This window comes from Prorops nasuta, unplaced genomic scaffold (genome assembly GCF_024137725.1).
Source record: "Prorops nasuta isolate Cenicafe-Biocafe unplaced genomic scaffold, Cenicafe_Pnas_1.2 PNAS00008, whole genome shotgun sequence".
Classification (NCBI taxonomy): Eukaryota; Metazoa; Arthropoda; class Insecta; order Hymenoptera; family Bethylidae; genus Prorops; species Prorops nasuta.
Genome location: NW_027116805.1, coordinates 3,945,894 through 3,965,660, shown reverse-complemented (window position 1 = coordinate 3,965,660; position 19,767 = coordinate 3,945,894). Strand labels below are relative to the sequence as shown.

Here is a 19,767-nt window from a genome sequence, read left to right as displayed (position 1 = left end):
ACTCCGATCGGACTCCAGAAAGCCGGAGGCATCTCACCTATATGGATGAAAAACGCCGAGGAGTCTTAAGTACCGCGCAGATGGAGAGACCAGGGCGTGGTCTTGACCACGTCCGATCATTTTCATTTCCTTTCCATCCATGAAAACCGGCAGGCTTCGTACCACTATCTGCATAAATACGTAAATATCGGCGTCTGCGCGCGTATGTACCGACTAGCAATTTTTTTAACAGACGCAAATAACATTCGCGCTATCTCGTTTTCATCGTCCTGATAACTAAACTACGAATCTTCGTGTAAATGTAGAAAATAAATTTCTACAAATGATGCAGCTAAATTAAAACATTAGACATACTATATTTTTTTAGTTTATTTCGGGTCTCAATAAGATTTTTAAAAATTGTATATTTGCATTAATTTGTATAGAATCTAGTGACAATTAGACCTGTAAACATTCTAGATTCCTTTATCTTAAAAAATTATTCTTCTAAGATTCTTTGACTGTTCTGCCCGCAGATGCCACCGAAGAAGGTCGAGGAACCTGAACGGAGACCACTGATTGGTCGCGTCGGTACCAATCTCAAAGTTGGTATCGTTGGTATTCCTAATGTGGGCAAATCAACCTTCTTCAACGTGTTGACGAAGAGCCAGGTCGCTGCCGAAAACTTCCCTTTCTGCACCGTAAATCCTAATGAAAATAAGTATTTTTTTTTTAACGTAGAATTAATTTTTCCAGTAAACGTAAAATGGATACCCAGAATATTCTCACACATGCTGCCTACCGTGTCCGTGATTAACTTCACTTCACACAGACAATACAAGCTCTATATACATGAGAAAAACCACTGTTTCCATTCTGCGTTCACTAACCTCTTAATTGTTTGTCGTACAACTTCATACCATGTTGTAAAACATTGTAAAAGAAGCAAAGCAAATATTACAATCGCTTGTATTCCCTTAAGCCACAATGCTAAAAACTGACGCGAAGAGCAAAATGGTGAAAAACGAGAGGAAAAGAAAATCGGAGAATGACGAAATTCACATCGACTCTTCCTGTATTATAAACCGAAGATTTTTGCGGTACACGAAAGGTTATCCTTGGAATCAAAAAGTTTCGAGCCAGCCACCGCGTTCCCATTCCATTGCATATCCAAAAGTAAGCATGTATTATGCATTTAACGAAGATACCGATCCATTTACTAGAGTACCAATTTCTTGTAAAAGCTTATTTAACGACGAAGACGTTCACTTCGTGCCGCCGAAAAAACCCTTCACCGAACGTGATGTTTATTCAGAGGCTGAAGCAAGAAACGAATACTTAAGAAGGAAGCCAACGTGTTTTGTTGTTTTTGGTAAACCAGGTCTCGGTGGATGCAAATTGTCAAAATTAATCGCTGATGCTTGGCAGTGCGTCCTTGTATCTCCAATGACCGTCATTCAAGAAGAGATTAATAAACAGTCCAGGATCGGCAATTGCATGCTGAAAATCTTGCAGCAAGGAAGGACCATAAGTCCAAACATTATTTTGAAATTAATGGAGAGTAGAATAAGGAAAAGAGACGCTGTATACAAGGGCTACATTGTGGAGGGGCTACCACTGATCCCAAATAATGCGGACCTTGACTACTCTTCTTATCCAGATTACAATCCTGAAAACGAATTACAGGACGACGATACATCTACATCTACATCCTCCACGTCCTTTTTCAACGAATCTGGCGACATTAAAATTAATTATTCTTCATCCGTATTCAATATCAATGTGGAATCTTTGTTCCTGGATGACGACAACAACACTTCAGATTTATTTAGAAATACTCTGGATGCTGCTGTTCAACCGACTATTGCTAAGCAAATCAATAATATTTTTACCGAATGGCCCGTTAAACCTACGATTATCATCTATATAATGAGTCCTGATAAGGACGTAATTAGAAAACGCGAACAAACGCGGTTTAATATCGAAACGGGTGAAACTGTGAATCGTTCAATTTCAGATTTGAAAAGCAATAGTCAAATTTTTCAGACCCAAGAGGCAGCTGAGACTTCTTTTAGTTGGATGATGGTTGAAAATTATAATTTGTTTCAGGATAATGACAGCAAATATTTATTAAAGAGAATAATTGATTTGAGTAGAAACGTTGAATCTCAATGTGCTATCTATGAAGAATTTGCAATACCAGTGATCGATCAGTGGGTTTTGGATCATAAGCCTGAAAACGTCATACGAGTGGATGGTCGTACATCCGTAATGCAAATGTTTGAAATAATAAGTACACGACTACGTATTTTACCATTAACGAGATTGATACTTCCTGTAAAATTGTTCAAAGATCAGTCGACGTCGAACGAGGAGGAGGAAGATATGGAAGAACTTGTAGAAAATAAATTTGGTAGCAAGCATGTCGATGAAGTTTTTAAAGAACTAAAAAATACTGATGCTTTATCATTGAGATTTCCATGGGTACTTTCAAAATGGAAACATTTTTGTCCCGTTGAATTGGCTAAAGGCACGCTAATGTCTGGAGTCCCAAAGTACGCCGTTCGATATATGGATAAATTGTATTTCTTAGCGACGCTAGAAAACGTTGGTCTATTTCTGGAAAATCCAAAAACATTTTTGTTGCCACCAAACCCAAAGGTACCTTGTAGAATAGCTATATTTGGTCCGAAGTTGTCAGGAAAAACGAAGATCTGTAATCAATTGGCTGATTTTTTTGATGCTGCCTTGATAGATGTTTGTCAAGTTGAGAAAAAGTATGTCGATGAATGCATGAAACTTAAAGTAAACAATACTTTATTAGATATAACCGATGATGTAATTGAAGAATTGAGAGTTCGCCTGAATAATGAAAGATCGGATCGAGAAACACGAAGATTAAGAGAACTGGAAGAATGGTTTAAAGAAATTAAATTTGCTTTCCAAAATTTTATCAATATTCAGAACCCTACGGAAGGGGAGGGGGAAGATTCTACGAATTCGGATCACGACATGCGACGTACCTATCGAAAACTTGAAGAGAATGACGTCCCTTTTTTAGTAACCGATCTTGCGTTACAAGAACAAATTTTAGCAAACCCTCAGCTTCTTTACAATTATGCACCCAAAGAATTACGAAATGAAGAAGAGCCTGTTCGAGATTTAACGAAGAATGACCCTGAAGTAGTAGAGATTTTAAAGGAAAGAGTGAAATATCTGGATGAACAGCCGATAGAGTTAAACGTGGAAGAAAAAGCTAATATGATAGCTGAAATAATTATCTCGTTGCCACAGAAACAAATAGATGAAAATTTATTTCGGGATGCTGACTTTGTTATTGATAATATGTACATGGACGCTGATGTATGGACGAAACTTGTCGAAGAACTTGATATTGCGTTTGAAAATGTAATTATTATTTTTGAGGATAGTCCTTATAAGAATCTGTTGAATAAATATTCCTATTTGATTGACGTTGATGACGAAGAAGTAGAATCTCTTGATAATCTGTCGACAGACTCTGATGAAGAAGAATCTTCGAAGTATGTGGAAAATATTGAATATATTACAAATTTTAATTATAAGCGAAAAGTACTTGAAGAAAAAGTAGAGGCTTCTGGAGTGAGTGTTATCGCTTGTGATTTAAGCAGGGATGAAGCTACATTGGAAAATATTGTTAATATTATGAGCGATCCACTGAAAGAGAAAGCTAGAATCTTGACTGACGAAGAAAGAGAAGAAATGGAGTTAGTTGAAATTGAAGCAATTGAAATAAGCACTGAAAGGGAGAAGGAAAATGATGAAGGTGAGGAAGAAGTAGCTGATGAAGGGGAGGAAAACGAGAACTATGATACAAAGAAAATGGAGGAAAGAGATAATATAAATTTGGGAGATACGAACCATTACTGTCCTATAGCCCTCTTGAAACATCACGTTCTTTTGAAAGGAAACAAAGATTTTAGTGTATTTTACAATAATAAAATTTATTTATTGTCAAATGAAAATGCACTGAATGATCTTATAAAAGATCCTGCAGCATTAGGCTTGCCATTAAAAGAGCCACTGGCAACTATTCCACCTTTACGAGTTAGCATAATAGGTCCAATAGGATGTGGAAAAAGCAGTTTATCATCAAACCTCTCTAAACACTATGGACTAATGAATATTAAATATTTGAACAACTTCACCAAATTCATGGACGACCGACAAATGTCTTCGTTCACTTATCACAAATCAATAATTTTCCCTGAAGAATTGCCTGTAACGATAAATCTGCCAGAGAATCTGGACTCTGAAATGTACAACATAGACAAAGCGACTATTCAAACGTTCATTCTGCAGTACTGGAAGAATGGTGGATATCTTCCTAAGAACATGTTGGAAGAATGCTTATTAAAATTTTTTAAATATCCCTACAACGAATGTGGAGCTGTTTTCGATGGATTTCCTAGTTGCATCGAGGACGTTGATACCATGCAGAAGAATTACACCGTGCCTGAGATAATAATCGAACTTTCTTGCGACATTACAGAGGCGTCGGAGAGAATTGTGGCTGCACTGTTAAAAAGCTGGATGAAGGAGATGGAAATAAAGAAAACCATAGAAGAGGACAGATACCAGGAAGAAATGGAAAATTATATAAACAAACGTGAGATATGGATAAAGGAAGAAATAAAAAAATTATCAATGCTAAATCAAGAAGAAGAAAGATACGAGACGGAATTCGAGAATCTTGAAAACTTGGAACATCAAACAGCAGTGACCAGAGACGAGATGGAGGAAATATGGCATGCGAATCACGAGGAACCTCAACGTTTTCTTGACTGGGAAGACATAGAGTCGGCTCAGGAGCGTATTTCTCTCGCAGTGAATGAGAAATTTTTAAACGACGTTAAACAAATTAGCGATGTCAAAAATTCTATAAAGGACACAACCATACCATGGGTGAAAATCACTACAGAAAAAAATCAGAATAAAGTCTGGCTGGAATTGGTAAAAGCATTGCAGTCTTACGCCCAGAGGAATATATCCTTAATGGAAAGGACACAAAAGATAACTGGAGAGATGGCTGAGAGATTGTTGGACTGTGGATATTATTTTCTAAGCTCGTTCGGTCGCTTCTGTCCAGTTCAAGCTTTTAAAAGAAACATCGCGATTAATAATTTTCTACCCATGGAAGCTCGTCATGAAATTTATCCCGTGATCCACCGGCAGTATATTTATTTCTTAGGAGGCAAAGAAGCTACGAGTGAATTTATCAACGACCCTTTAAAATATATTTTACAAGATTCCTGCTTGCCCCTGATCGTTCCTAGAATTTCCATCATAGGACCACCGAAATCTGGCAAAAGCACATTGGCCAAAAAATTCGCCTCCATCTATGGAATGAAAGTAGTAACAGCCGGCGAAGGACTGCGAAACGCTCTGCAAAATTTTCCCTGGACCGAGCTAGCTCGACTCACGGAGGAATACCTACGTTTGGGTAATGTTGCTTTGAACGAGTCCGTTTCTAGGGCTGTAGAGATGTCCTGTATCGATCCTCGCGCGAGTACGCAAGGCTACATCCTCGATGGCTTCCCATCAACTCGAGAAGAATCAGAAAAACTCGCTTTCCTTGGAATCCAGCCTATGATAGTGCTGGACCTAAAAGCTAATTCAAGATTTTGTTTAGAATGTCTGACTCGTGATGCGAACCCAACGAAGAAACCTGCCAATTTTTCCTCGGAGTTTCTAATGCATCGCTACGAGAAGTGGAGGAGAGACGAGGGGAGCTTCAGGAATTGGCTGAAAAAGTTCGCACAAAACATGGTTGAGGTGGATGGGTCTCGCAGTAAGTGGGGTGTCTGGCTAACAGCTGACCGAGCAGTTCAGGCTAAACTACTGAGCATCCAAACATATTTTCGTGAGGCTGACTACGATGTAGCCCACAGTCTGGAACATTTGTGCATCTCCCCTTACGAGTTCAGAAAGCACCAAAGCCGCTACGAATCCTTCTGTCCTTTATGTTTATTTCATGATTGCAGCCTCAACTTTTCTGGAGCTCCGCCAAATTCGAGTGGAATGTTTCAATTTCGAGGATTCTATTACTGGATATGTCCTAGCCACAGAGAGGAGTTTTTGGAAAATCCATCCAATCACCTTCCACCGACGAATACATCCGAGTTACCCAAGGAAAGGCCAAAAGTATTGGAGGAAATAGTCGATGTTCATCACGCCTGCTGGGCCAAACGTCTCGTGGCCAATGGTGTCTGCTTGGTGACGTATGCTGACAATCTTCCAAGACGTAAAATTGAACCTGGCTTGCCTAGTATCGCTGTGATTTATCGAGATAAATTGTATCTATTTTGCGAAGAGAAATGTCTGCAGAAATTCCTGTGTACGCCAGATAAATATGCCACGATAAAGCTTCATTTTCCTCAAGCTCTGCCCAAGATCGATGTAAACTTTTTACCTAATATTGGTTATTTGGAGCAAACAGTGGCTAGGATGGTTATTCGTGCGGTAAATCAAGTCAGTGTGCAACGTCCAAAATTGCCTGGACTGTCACCCTCCGCCTCAGCTGCTATTTATCTTGGCATATACCTTAAAATTAATAATGTATCCTGCAAATTAAACGAGATCTCCGTGTACGAGGAGGCTCTGAAACGTGTCAAAGGACAGAAGCAAATTCTGCAAGTGGCTCTGCGTCATATGAAGAGACAGATCAACCCTTACATAATTTATGATAGACGTGAATACTCCTCCACTAAAATAAGAAAACAAACCTCGTGCATGTCAGAAATATCTTCAAGATACAACAATGTCATTAAATTTCGTCGAACTTCTCCAACGCAAATTTTGGACGATCCAGAATATCTTCGTGATACGTAAAAGTACACCTGTTATACACAGCGTTATGTTTCATTTATTTTGCTTCGAAGTGAAGTAGTCGAGGACTAAAAATCCTCTTTGAACTGATCGAACAGCAACGAGTTATTTTTAAGAATTTTAATTTAGCAATTATAATCTCGTACGTTTCCAATCTGATCATTATATTTGTTTCAAGCACGTCGAGTACCAGTTCCGGATGCCAGATTCGACTACTTGTGCGAATACTTTAAGCCAGCAAGGTATGCATTATTGAAATATTTGGTCGTTGGGAGTGGTGGAGGGGATTTAGCAGAAGGGAACCATATAAAAGAAACATGGCAAGGCGCCCTATCGAAAGGAACTCGGTCGGAATAATCCGCGACATTTCCATACGTCTTCAACTTTATTTCCACAAAAGGGGAATGTCGCACGCTTCCTACACGTGATCTGTAATGCAGATTAGGCTGAATTCCCTCGAAAGACGCACCATCCGTACCAAACATTGGTCCAATCGTAGATTACTCTATGCAAATGCTCATTCGCTTTACTGCTTCCTACGTGATGCGTTATCACTCGTGACCCACATAAAGTTCCGATTCTCCAATGAAATGAAAATTCTTTCAATTTGTATAAGGAAAAATTCATGAAGAGCTAAAGAAACAATCTCTTATAATTAAAAGTTGATTCTAGTTTCGATCGGATCGAAGATAAATTTCCAAAAAAAATACTTACTCGCACCACGATTAAATTGTAATTAAAAGCTGATTCAAGTTTCGATTGGATCGAAGATAAATTAGCAGAAAAAAGATTGACCGTATCGCGATTAAATTGCTTACAATTATCGTTTAATTAGAATGGCTTTTGACGGCGCTTATCGCGTCACAGGGGATTAATGGAGAAACGTCGCTAATTGCAAATGGGATAATTTAGTCTAGTTTTCAGGGTGAGACAACAGAGATTGAAATGACGATGCGCCGTGGAGAGGAGCAATGTGATCAAAGAGCTGGCACACGTGGATAGCGAAGCGCGTTAAATCCCCGTCCGTCGGCTTTTCCGGCGTGAATTCGCAGTGGCACGTGTCGGGATATTCGATGATCCGTAATAAAAGCTGGCTAACGCTGGAGCCCCAGCCCCTCTCGTTCACTTTTCGCGACGCCTACTCTTCAAAGGCTAATTGTTTAATGAGGCCGCTGGCATTAGCATTTAAATACACCTCGTTGTCACTGGGACACTCCACCCTTCGTTCCATTCCACGCGTAGCAGCGAACGCGCGTACTGCTGCGACACGCACCCTGTTGTAGTCCTTTAATCCCCCCCCCCCCCCTCCCTTCTGTCCTTCATCCTTCTGCAACTCTGGAATATTCATTTTTTCCAGCGAATTCTACGAGTGATTAAATTTAGAATTTTAAAGAATATTTTTAAATTGCGTAATTTATTTATTAATCTCGATGACGTCATTTACATAATTTTTGTCGTTTTCAGCAAAGTGCCAGCATTTCTTAACGTCGTCGATATCGCTGGGTTGGTGAAGGGTGCTGCGGAAGGACAGGGTCTGGGTAATGCTTTTCTCTCCAACATCAGCGCGTGCGACGGGATTTTTCATCTTTGCAGTGAGTATTTTCGTAGAATTTTAGTAAACTAACTGGGAAAGTCATCGTGTTAACGCGGGCTGTATTTAGTGTAGCGATGGTAAAGCGACAAGTTGCCAACTCGCGTGAACGATTATTTTGTCGATACGATCCTTCCAATGTTTACTTCGGCTGCCACCAGATGCTCGAGCACGCACAGGGCTGCTTTATGATATTCGCGTTATTTGCTAAAGTGTTACGAGCTCCAGTTACTACCCAAACTACTTATTTTCCAAGAAGCCAATTGCTTTATGACTTACTGCGTAGGTAAATCCATTTGGAAGCTTCAAATATCTCTATTGTTTTCATTTAGTTTCTTTCGTCTTTTTACGCACTTATTGCCTGTGTAGAAAATCTGTTCAGTGTGTTGTATAGTATTTTATACTTTGATCTGTACGTGATAATTTTTCTGTAATTAATTTGGAAATGTTTCTTCTTCAGGGGCATTCGAGGATGATGACGTCACGCATGTGGAAGGGGATGTAAATCCTGTTAGAGATCTTGAAATTATTAGTGAAGAATTGCGCCTAAAGGATGTAGAATTTTTAAACGGACATCTAGACAAACTCGAGAAGCTTGTGGTTCGTGGAAACGACAAAAAACTAAAGCCTGAATATGTGAGTATATATTGAAGAGTCTTCTATATTTATTCTCTTCATTGCAGTTTTGGAAAAATTGTTATTCAAAGTAATTATAAGATTACGTTTGATTAAAATTATAATTTTATTGATTTATGGAAGAAGACACTATTTTTATAATTATTGTTTTCAGGAAACATTATTAAAAGTAAAGACGGTGCTAGTGGACGACAAGAGGCATATTAGATTTGCTGACTGGAGCGCCAATGATGTGAGTTGGTACTTTTAATATTTCTACAACAAAATTGAAGTTTATAAAACTGTGTGGAATTTATCATGGAAAAATATATATCTGCAGATCGAGGTACTCAATAAATATCTATTCCTCACGTCGAAACCTGTGATCTACTTGGTGAATCTGTCCGAGAAAGATTACATTCGCAAAAAGAACAAATGGTAAGTTTTTTAGAAATTTGGAGATATCATTTGTCTCATGAAGAATGGATATTTTTTCAAATATTGATAATAACAGATAACAGTCTAATTTGTGATCCGTCACACTATCGTCATTAACTGGAATTATTTATCCTTGCATGTCAGCATACGTATAATGTGCTCGATACATGGTAAATTATTTGCTACATTATTCAGAACCGATTTAAAGGTATGCGTTTTAAAAATGATATCGTGGGAAATTCCAGTTGAACGATAAGCCTATCGCTACTGGCTCTGTGTCCCAGTTGCAATTTTAACGAACACTAATACAATTCGTATACCCCTTTTCACAATTCATTCCATTAACTATTTCTCTCAGACGACACAATTTTACACGCCAAGTCAAATTATCGTTAATTTATTCTCCCAGTATGCAGTTATACTATATTTGATATAAAAAATAATACACAAAATTCTATTTCAATCTCCTTTTGTTTGAACGAGAATACCAAACTAGTAAATTAGACTGAACAAAATTTCTCTAATATTCTTCTTTATTCTTACAGGCTTATGAAAATCAAGGAATGGGTAGATAAGAATGATCCAGGCTCCGTCCTAATACCCTTCAGTGGTGTTTTCGAGAACAAGATCGTCGACATGGACGATGCGGAACGAGCAAAATACTTCGAAGAAAACAAAGTCACGAGGTAATAAAAGGAGTAAGAGGGAGGGAGGAGTGGTGGTCATGGAATGGCTCTTTGAAAATAATGACGAAACTGCAGGTTAGAAGAGTAGAGTGAATTCGCAGTTGCAGGATGAAAGGGTGAACAGGAGTAATACTACTTACTGGCAATAAACAGAATCATCGCGTGTTTAATAATTACTCCATTTATGCGTTTAAAATTCCTAACTATCGGCGCAGTCGCCTCCTTACACTTGTAAATGAAAGAGCGCCGCGCGCGGCAGCTATGGGTTTCAAAAGTGAGTGAAGCGTTTAACTGTTAGTCGCTCGCACTTGGCTCTATGCATTGGCACACATACTAGCGGCCGAAAGACCGATGATCGCCGAGAAGAGAGCAAAAAATGTGGCCCGGTCCCCTTCGTAAAATCCATGCGTTCATCCCCTCGAGATCTCCGGTTCCCACATTTTAGCTATGCATGAATTTTTACCGCTAACCGTAATAATAATAATAATAATAATAGCATTAAGAGAAGGAAGGGAGGGAGTGGTCTAGACACTGGTCGAGGTCCTCCGAGTGGAAGTAACTATAAAACGGCGACCGTCTCGCCACTCCGCGCATTATATTTTTACGAACGGCTATTCAAATTCTTGTAAAATTGCATAAAAACCTCCCGCCCTCGCGGGCAAAAGTGTATAATCTGAGGGCAAGCGGGCTCACTTGGCTAGTGGGTCATTCGTACCCAGAGGGTGCCCCCGCTCCTTCTTATATTATACATATGTTCCACTTCAACTTTGTACTCGGCAATACTTTCACCTTTATCCTCCAATTTATTCCACTTACGAGTGGAATTCAGCAACGACTCGCTAATAATAACATCTCCGCGTGACTCGATCCTCTTGCACAAATATCGCGGTACGATCAAGATGAGATTTCTGCTCAAATAAAGTGCATGGCAATTGCTACTTTTCGTATCTCATTAAGAATAAAGAGAGGCGCCACTTTTCAAGGGAGAATGCGCCTGCATTCAATTAGGGCACGGGCAATTTATTGAAGAATCGTCGTTATTCGAGATGGGGCTTAAGGAATCAGGAGGAGGGGGGAGGGGGCTGTTTCAATAATAGGCGCGGTTATTGTTATCAATTGGAACGGGAGAGGATATAATAACATGCTGACAGAGTTATTGAATAAAGTAATGATACGCCGAGACAAAGGTTGGTAGGTAGGTCATCTATGATGGAATTATGGCGAATGAAAAGGTGTTTTGCCGAAAGATGAAATTGTTGCCAAGAAACCAGTGAAGCATAATGACACGGCTGAATCGAACGATTTTGGATGGACGGTTGAGAGGGAGGAAAAGACTAGGAAGTCTCAGGAAAGAGAGAGAGAGAGAGAGAGAGAGAGAGAGAGAGAGAGAGAGAGAGAGAGAGGAGAGAGTTGGAGTCTTCCAGCTTCGTGAATTGCAAAAGGACGTATTCCTGGCAAAACGAGGGGTGGGCAAACGCGGGACCGTGGAATATGATTGTCTCGGACCAAACATCGTCTAATGACAGGGTAGGAGGATGGTAGGAGCCATCTCGCGCGGAGGATCCCGAGAGGGGACTTCGAGACTTCAGAGAATACACATAAAGCCGAACGACTTAATACCGCAATTTTATCATTCCGACTCAGGCTGGACCAGCTTTGAGCCGCTCGCATCGCCCCTATCTGTGCTCTCGAAATAAAATCATGGTGCCCTTATACCCCACCCCCAACTTGTTCTTTCTACATCCCCCCCCCCTCCTCTCTCTCTCTCTCTCTCTCTCTCCTCATACCAACTTGTCTCGCATCAACTTTCCTTACCGTTTCCTTCCCTCTCCTGATTACGGGGTAACCCCTTACCTTTATAGATTTGTTTCCAAGGACCAAACCGACACCATAACAAATTTTCTTACACACCCTCTTCAATTTTGTATTTCCCTTTCTTCCTAATAACTCACACGTATTCGTGTATCTCGATGGGTCAATTTTAAGATGAAAATAATAATTTTCTTTAATACAAAGCAAATCATTTGTTATAATTTTCTACGTTTGATTTTTGTTACAGTGCTTTAGATAAAATAATCGTTCAAGGATATAAGGCATTGCAGCTTCAATACTTCTTTACTGCTGGGCACGATGAAGTAAAAGCGTGGACCATTCAGGTAAGTGGGATGAGTTAGATTTTGATATTTTTATCAGTAGTTTTGTTATATTATACTAAATATGTCGATGGTGGTGTATTACTTAATCTAGAAAGGAACAAAGGCACCGCAAGCTGCTGGTAAAATTCATACAGATTTTGAGAAAGGATTTATTATGGCGGAAGTTATGAAATATGATGATTTCAAAAACGAGGGATCCGAAGCTGCAGTAAAGGTAAATAAAATTCTACATTGGTTAGGAAAGGAAATGTATTATTATTAAGAAAAACAATGAAATTGAGCTTTTAATCAAACAGGCTGCTGGTAAATACAGACAACAAGGACGTAATTACGTTGTGGAAGATGGTGATATAATATTTTTCAAGTTTAACGCTGGTGCTGGTCTAAAGGATGCGAAAAAGAAGTGATGTCACGAGCTTCTTGTATTGTTGCTGATTCATCTGTATATTAACATGATTTTTTTATCTTGTTGTGCACACCAAACGCATACTGAACAAATAAGTTCGTTTCAGAGTTCTTCAAAATTCATTTGATTCCTGATTTTTCCAATTTTCGTTATTTTCAGGAAGTATAGTAATGACAATACCATTACCGTCATTATAAAATTTATGAACAAAGTACTATGAATCATACGACAAAAACGTTCATCTAAAAATAAAATGAAGCTTTCAACTTATAAAGACAAACTTTAATTAATGTTAATATCTCATCATTTACGATTCAATGTTGCTGTTAATAATCTATACGTTCACGTAAAAGTTTTTTGTACAAATTCTCACAAGTGTAATTTATAGAAAAACTTTGATATGAACGCTTTTTGTCTATAATTCTTCAAAGAATTGTTTTTTATACTATGATTAATTTCATTATCATGTAAATATAAATAACATTTTCTAGTAGAATATTCAGGAATATTACACCGAGAGGTGAATATTAATAAAAGGGAGCAAATAAAAAATTCTGAATAAAACAGATACAAAAATATGTTTAATGATGTATAAAGTACCATACATTCTTGTCCCTTGTTTGTTTCAAATGTTCAGACTGCTCAAAGCAGCACGGGGCATGGCCCATGGGGCGAATAGGTTGCGCCATCTAGTAGAAGTTGTTCTAAACTTCTATCAAATCAAGAAAGTAGTATAAGGACTCGTAACATCTTTAAATGAAACTTAAAGGCTAACCTCGGAATGTAGTTAAAAACTTACTTAAAAGGGAGACTGAAATAAGTATTGTATTAAAGGTTTAGTGATTTGTTTTAGCTAAGGCGAAGCTAAAGAATGTACATAAGATCCGTGATTTATCGACAGGCCAAATGAACCACAAGACCGAGAGACAGACGACCATAAGCATAAAAATTCTGTTTATCTTCGTTGCAATAGCTTGCTATGACATATATCAAATTTATATACAGAAGTTTTTGAAATATTTTCCATTTTGTACTTAAAAAGGTATTATATAAAAACTTATTAATATAGGTACCAGTAGTTTAGATCAGTCAGATAGTGCAGAACAAATCGCTAACTCCTCTGTCAATTTACAGAGGGCGCCACCACAGACTTTCTTGACCAATAATTGAGATTGCGTCTCGCGTCTTGTTAAGGTTAGTGGCCAGTGTTGAATGTTGTTATGAATGTCATGTGTTGTCCATGTCGTCCATGTGTTCATTGTCGATTTTGGTAGGATGGATAGTTTTGCGTCAAAACAACTCACAAAGTATGGATGGATAAAAGGTAGAATTCACAGTAAAGTATTTGTTTTCGAGTCGAGCAAAATTGGCTAATCAATCAATGTTTCGAGAAAAGGTTCCCTCTTCTTCTTCACCAACACTTTATTTAAAAATTAAAAGTTAACCTATCATAAGTTAAAAGAACTATTTTGCTACTGTACCGATGATTAAAATTCTAACAATTAAATTCATACTTTTTTTAATTTAAACTAATTTTAATAGAATATTTGAATATATTTTAGGAAAAGGACTTGGAAAAAATGAAAATGGCATAACAGAATCTATACGACCAAAACTGAAATTTGATACCACAGGAATTGGACATAAAAATACAGACACAAATAATTGGTGGGAGAATGTATTTAATTGTGCTGCTAAAGGCATAAAAGTTGAAACTAAGTCTGATAATATATTGATTAAGACAAACAATGAAAATGTTGTTTTAAGTAAAAAACAAAATAATTTTAAGTCACTGTATCAGAATTTTTCCAAAACTTCAACTTTGTGTAATGGTAGGTTAATAGAAAACAATGTTCCTACAAAGAAAGTTGACGCAAAAAATGGTCAATCTAATGCCAATATTGAGTTAAGTGATGAAGATTTACTAAAAGCTTGTAAAGGAAGAACAGGTCATAAAGGAGCTAGGCATGGAGTAACATCTAATGGCAAACTAGAAAGAATTGCCCGTCAAGAAAGAGCTTTACTAGCTAGCATTTCTAAATCATATGAATGTCAACCAAAAAAAAGGAAAAAAACTGAATAAATTTTATTTCATATATAAAAAATTACAGTTGCTTTTATTTTTTCTTAACAATCATATGCGGCGTAATATCGTCTCTGACGATAGCGTTTGCTGATAGCTTCTGCTGTGTAATGCCCACCTAATAGGCTGAGTAACATCCTAACATCCAACAGGGCTCAAAGATAACAATTGTAACAGCTAGTCAAGCCACATTATTTGTGGGTTTTATTATACTGCAAAAAGTGTACGCTAGTAAATGTTTCTATTGAGGAAACAACAATATTTAGTATTTCTCCTTTTTTTGAGAATTCCATCAAAAACTAAAGTTTTACAAATTTTTCAGAAATTTACAAAGTATCGAGACAGCTTACAAATTTCACCGCTAGAGGCGCACATGAAATCTTTGTAACTTTGCTTGCTGTCTTTCTATACTTCGAAACTGTTAGTTCTGTTGCCGGTGATGCCATGCCATTTGGCCCATTTATCCTATTTTGCTACTTATGCTTCGTTATAATGAATCAAATGTGACAAATTGTAGTTTTGAATTAAATGGAAAATTTTCATTCGGTACCACTGACATTACTTCACTGTTTTGATTTAAGATAATATTTAAAACAAATTAATTATGACTGTAATTTTTTCAACTGATGATGGTTGGATCTTATCCCACTTGCAATATCTTAATAACATTTACAATGTCGTAACTAGCAATAAGCATAAATGCTCTTTAAAATTTGATGAAAATATTTTTGAAATCAATTCTCAATATTTACGTACTAATCAATGTGGTCATGACTTTGAAAATGAAATATTCAATAGAAAACGAAAGCGGAAGCATACAAAAAAATTGCCGCTTCAAAATCTTGCAGAGGTAATTATAAACCATAATGAATGAATTTAAAAGATAGTTACTAGTAATAATTTAATAATTCTTTGATATCTTACAGACACATTTAGTGAAAAATAAATTTAACCAAATAATACCTCAAGCTAAAGCTGCAGGTTTTTTTAGTTGTAATATTCACTCTGATAATAATAAAATAGCTTTGGAAGCCTCACAGAAAGTTTATTCAGATACATTTGATATAAAAATAGAAAATTTATATGGATCTAATAATAATGATACAGCGATTTTAACCGAAGTAAATTCCGAAAAATATGTATTTCCAAAAAAATGTCGTTTTTATTGTTATGACATTTCAGAAATGACAGATAAAATTAATTTAAGGAGGCAATATGATTTTATTCTTTTAGATCCACCTTGGTGGAATAAGTCAGTAAGGAGAAAAAAAATAAAGCAAACAAAAGCAAGGTATATTTATAAATAAAACATTCAATATTAATTGAAAGTAAAATTATTTATTTTTATAGCTATAAAATGATCTATAATGAAGATTTAATACAGATTCCAATTAAGGAACTGTTGAGTAAGAAAGGACTTATTGCTGTTTGGTGCACTAATGCACCTAGTCATTTAGATAGCATTTTAAATGAATTATTTCCTGCATGGGGTATTATTTATAGAGCTACATGGTACTGGGTAAAGGTGAGCCACATACATTAATTATATTAGACTTGGTAATGAAACTAAAAAAGGTTTTATATTTTTTAGATTACACAAATTGGTACTACTATTTGCAATTTCAATGATTTCCCAGGAAAACAACCATATGAACTATTAATTTTAGGTGCATCAAAACTATGTGATACATATATTCCTACAGATAAGCTGCTTATAAGTGTTCCAAGTGCAATTCATTCTCACAAGCCACCAATCATAGGTAAAATGAAAGTGAAAATTTTTTATAGTAATTTCATTAAATTATTTATTATTTTTTTATCATAATTGCAGAAGTATTAAAAAATTATCTTCCTGAAAACCCACAATCTTTAGAAATTTTTGCAAGATATCTACTTCCTGATTCAACCAGCTGGGGTCTTGAAGTTTTGAAGTTTCAACATTTATCTTTATATACAATAACAAATAATGAAATTGAAGATATTAATATTGAAGAACATAATTATGAATAAATAATTATTGCATTAACTTAATATTCAATTATTGTATATAAAGATATTGAAGACATTTAAATAATAAATTACTGTTTATGATCAGTCACACCATTTTTTATAGTTGTACGATATCCATGTGGGTTTTTAGTTTGCCACCTCCAAAAATCTTCACCTGTCATTATCAAAATATATTTTATATATTTTTGTACAAAATATAAACATAATAAATAAAAAAATACAAACTTACACATTTGCTCAATATTGTACATCGTCTTCCATCCTAACTCTTTTTCGGCCAAGTCAGTATTCGCGTACATAGATACTATATCGCCTTCTCTTCTATCCTTAATTACATAAGGAACAGTAGTTCCGGTAACTTTTTCAAATGTTTTCACCAATTGCAATACTGATACACCCTTTCCAGTTCCTAGATTATATACTCTGAGTCTCTGATGAGTTTTATGCAATGCATTTAATGCAGCCACATGACCAGATGCTAAATCCATAACATGAATATAATCACGGATTCCTAAATTAAAAACAAAGTAACTTAAACATGTAAACTAGAGATATGTAGCAAAAATATTCTTTATATACTTTAGCGTCCTTATTCAAACTTCTAAGTACTCTTTTCTTTCTCAGATAACTCTGAAAACTTGCGTCAAGTAGTAAAGATAAGCTATACGTGAGCAAGACAATTTGTATAATCTTCTCGAGAAAACCGATTTTTAAACTCGTTTAAAGAAAATTACTTGTTACTCAGACTGCTGCGTATCTTAAAATTAATATTACCTGTGCCATCTTCTGTTGGATAATCCCCGCCAAAAATAATAAGTTCGGATTTGTGCCTCAAAGCAACTTGTGCAATAAAAGGCATTAAATTTGTAAACGGCTTAGTAGGATCTTCTCCAATTAATCCACTTGGATGAGCACCTACAGGGTTAAAGTATCTTAAAGAAATGATGTTCCAGCACTGAAAAATAATACATTTTAAATGAATGTTAATATAATTCTTCGTTACATCATCAACGTAATATTTTTTATTACTTTTTCAGCTCTAGTTATATCTTTCAGCATCTCCTCAATGAAATATTTAGTTCTACCATATACATTTGTAATGTTGCCTGTTGGATGGGACTCCGTTATAGGAAGCTGAGTAGGTTCGCCGTATATTGTACACGAACTACTAAAAACTAATTGAAAACAACCGGCGAATTTCATTACCTGTAAGAAACAACATGTTTGTAGTATAGTTACAAGCTTAAATTACAGCACATAAAGGGATTATTTGTTTTTGTAGAACCTTATACATTAAATTACCTCTAATAAATTAATAGCACCTATTATATTGTTTCGGTAATAATGCAATGGAACTTGCATGGATTCCCCAACAGCTTTTATGGCCGCAAAATGTATAACACAATCAATTTTATGCTGGAATTTTTTTTAATAATCATAAATGAATTTCAAATCAAAGGAAACTTATTGAAGGTTGTTACCTTATTAAATACTTCTTCAAGCTTACTTCTGTCAATGAGGTCACAGTTATAAAAGGCAACCTTTTTACCTGTAATTTGCTCGACCCTTTTCAAAGCAGCAGATTCTCCGCTATTCTCATTCACACTATTAGCGAAATTATCTATGGCTACCACATCGTATCCACTTTCCAAAAGTTCAACAATGCAATGACTACCGATGTAACCGGCTCCTCCTGTTACAAAAATTGTCTTCCAATGTTCAGTCATGTCTGCAAAATAAAAAAACTAATTTTAAAGAAGTCCTAATGTCAAAAATATTCATAAAATATATGCAAGCTAATTTATGGTTCGTATAGACAGATATATACTTTTTATTCGAAGGCGAGCAACCGAAATAGTGAAAAGAACAAATTAAATGATTCTGAGCTTTCCAAAAATTACATAAGTAAGAGACAGTATATGTGAAGAGAGGTCACAGCGGCTGGTACTGTAAATGGAGCTATACAGGTGCACAGGACGTTCACCTGCTTTAAAATAGTGGAGAGTTGAAGGTCATTGTCATTACGATAACAAATTCAACCCATAAGCACTCCCGCACCTATTATTTCATTAATTTTCCTACATTTTTGCAACATATATACATGACTCGATTTTCTACAATTCGATTTTACTGTAGAATTTATATATTTATATTTAATTAATTTTCACTCCATTTTAAAAATTGCGGAATATATGAAATTCGTAACTAAAAAAATTCTTCGAGGGTCCTTAACGATTACCACAGTATTCTTTATAATAACGGTACATTAAATTCCACGAAACACTGATATATTTTTGAAAGCAAGCACAAAAATTTATTCATACAGAATTTTCAACAGGTCGATTCTTTGTATGATCTGCATGAGGGAAATTTGAATATTAGTAAATGAATCTGTCTAGAGTAAAATGTTTTCCAAATTTTTTTATAAGGAGAAATATCATAACTTATTTAATAATTACTTAAATATATTTCAGTTTTATTATTTGTAATTATCTTAAAAATTAACATTTCACGGAAGTGTCCATCTAAATTTTGTTTAAAATTTTTTTAAATTTGAATGGGTCTTATGACATTTACTAGTTATTCCAATTCATAGCTTTAAAAGTAAAATATTAAAATAGAGAGGAAGATAAAAATGGTATATCATACCTCTATTAAATATTTCAAGTGGATTAAAAGAATTATGATCCTGACACGAAACTCTTCGCGACCTGAGCGTGACTGAGCTTTGGGAGAATCTGCGAAGCCTTGTATCTGTAGGTAGAGTCCGAGTATAGAGAACAGTTCACCGTATACGTGTGTCAGCCTTTTCAAACACGGAGTCTTGGCCTCGGCATTCAGCAGCGAACAGCGTTGGTAACATTTGCTATACTCAAGGGGACTTAGGGCCCTCTCCCCTCCTTAAATTCTTCTACACGTCATCTTACAAACGCGTA

General features: G+C 36.2%; 5 protein-coding genes across 5 annotated transcripts; 4 read left to right on the top strand and 1 right to left on the bottom strand.

Moving 5' to 3' along the window:
- Window positions 1-966: 966 nt before the first annotated feature.
- LOC136775777 (adenylate kinase 9-like) lies at window positions 967-4,686 on the top strand (the record flags this gene model as incomplete). The annotated part of the gene is made up of 1 exon (XM_066730850.1): window positions 967-4,686. A coding segment is annotated over exon 1 (3,720 nt), but the record flags the coding sequence as incomplete, so codon positions are not given.
- A 3-nt stretch (window positions 4,687-4,689) lies between these two features.
- Window positions 4,690-13,292, top strand: LOC136775754 (adenylate kinase 9). Its single transcript, XM_066730808.1, has 10 exons — window positions 4,690-6,463; window positions 7,028-7,088; window positions 8,311-8,438; window positions 8,898-9,073; window positions 9,228-9,305; window positions 9,393-9,490; window positions 10,036-10,176; window positions 12,236-12,332; window positions 12,424-12,546; window positions 12,629-13,292. Exons 1-10 carry the CDS (start codon window positions 4,753-4,755, stop codon window positions 12,737-12,739), a joined length of 2,724 nt encoding a protein of 907 aa, XP_066586905.1. The 5' UTR covers window positions 4,690-4,752; the 3' UTR covers window positions 12,740-13,292.
- Window positions 13,293-14,013: 721 nt separating this feature from the next.
- Window positions 14,014-14,821, top strand: LOC136775776 (G patch domain-containing protein 4-like). The gene is made up of 2 exons (XM_066730849.1): window positions 14,014-14,074; window positions 14,301-14,821. Exons 1-2 carry the CDS (start codon window positions 14,014-14,016, stop codon window positions 14,819-14,821), a joined length of 582 nt encoding a protein of 193 aa, XP_066586946.1.
- A 3-nt stretch (window positions 14,822-14,824) lies between these two features.
- Mettl4 (Methyltransferase like 4) lies at window positions 14,825-17,053 on the top strand. Its single transcript, XM_066729927.1, has 6 exons — window positions 14,825-15,044; window positions 15,144-15,671; window positions 15,748-16,112; window positions 16,172-16,346; window positions 16,413-16,581; window positions 16,653-17,053. The coding sequence occupies exons 2-6, from the start codon at window positions 15,426-15,428 to the stop codon at window positions 16,829-16,831; spliced, it is 1,134 nt and encodes a 377-aa protein (XP_066586024.1). The 5' UTR covers window positions 14,825-15,044; window positions 15,144-15,425; the 3' UTR covers window positions 16,832-17,053.
- On the bottom strand, window positions 16,848-19,595 carry LOC136775289 (UDP-glucose 4-epimerase-like). Its single transcript, XM_066729928.1, has 7 exons — window positions 19,481-19,595; window positions 18,313-18,560; window positions 18,134-18,247; window positions 17,861-18,037; window positions 17,606-17,786; window positions 17,061-17,342; window positions 16,848-16,985 (listed from the first exon to the last, which is right to left on the bottom strand). The coding sequence occupies exons 2-7, from the start codon at window positions 18,556-18,558 to the stop codon at window positions 16,900-16,902; spliced, it is 1,086 nt and encodes a 361-aa protein (XP_066586025.1). The 5' UTR covers window positions 18,559-18,560; window positions 19,481-19,595; the 3' UTR covers window positions 16,848-16,899.
- Window positions 19,596-19,767: the final 172 nt, after the last annotated feature.

Excerpts from the sequence above, each read along its gene's own strand:
- LOC136775754 (XM_066730808.1), top strand. The coding sequence starts at position 4,753 with ATGGAGGAAATATGGCATGCGAATCACGAGGAACCTCAACGTTTTCTT. Across the intron at positions 8,439-8,897 it reads CGGGATTTTTCATCTTTGCA|GGGCATTCGAGGATGATGAC; the intron begins GTGAGTATTTTC and ends TTTCTTCTTCAG. Across the intron at positions 12,333-12,423 it reads TAAAAGCGTGGACCATTCAG|AAAGGAACAAAGGCACCGCA; the intron begins GTAAGTGGGATG and ends TACTTAATCTAG.
- LOC136775776 (XM_066730849.1), top strand. The coding sequence starts at position 14,014 with ATGGATAGTTTTGCGTCAAAACAACTCACAAAGTATGGATGGATAAAA. Across the intron at positions 14,075-14,300 it reads GATAAAAGGTAGAATTCACA|GAAAAGGACTTGGAAAAAAT; the intron begins GTAAAGTATTTG and ends AATATATTTTAG.
- Mettl4 (XM_066729927.1), top strand. The coding sequence starts at position 15,426 with ATGACTGTAATTTTTTCAACTGATGATGGTTGGATCTTATCCCACTTG. Across the intron at positions 16,113-16,171 it reads ATAAAGCAAACAAAAGCAAG|CTATAAAATGATCTATAATG; the intron begins GTATATTTATAA and ends TTATTTTTATAG. Across the intron at positions 16,347-16,412 it reads CTACATGGTACTGGGTAAAG|ATTACACAAATTGGTACTAC; the intron begins GTGAGCCACATA and ends TATATTTTTTAG.
- LOC136775289 (XM_066729928.1), bottom strand. The coding sequence starts at position 18,558 with ATGACTGAACATTGGAAGACAATTTTTGTAACAGGAGGAGCCGGTTAC. Across the intron at positions 17,787-17,860 it reads ATATAACTAGAGCTGAAAAA|TGCTGGAACATCATTTCTTT; the intron begins GTAATAAAAAAT and ends ATTATTTTTCAG. Across the intron at positions 16,986-17,060 it reads GTACAATATTGAGCAAATGT|GTGAAGATTTTTGGAGGTGG; the intron begins GTAAGTTTGTAT and ends TGATAATGACAG.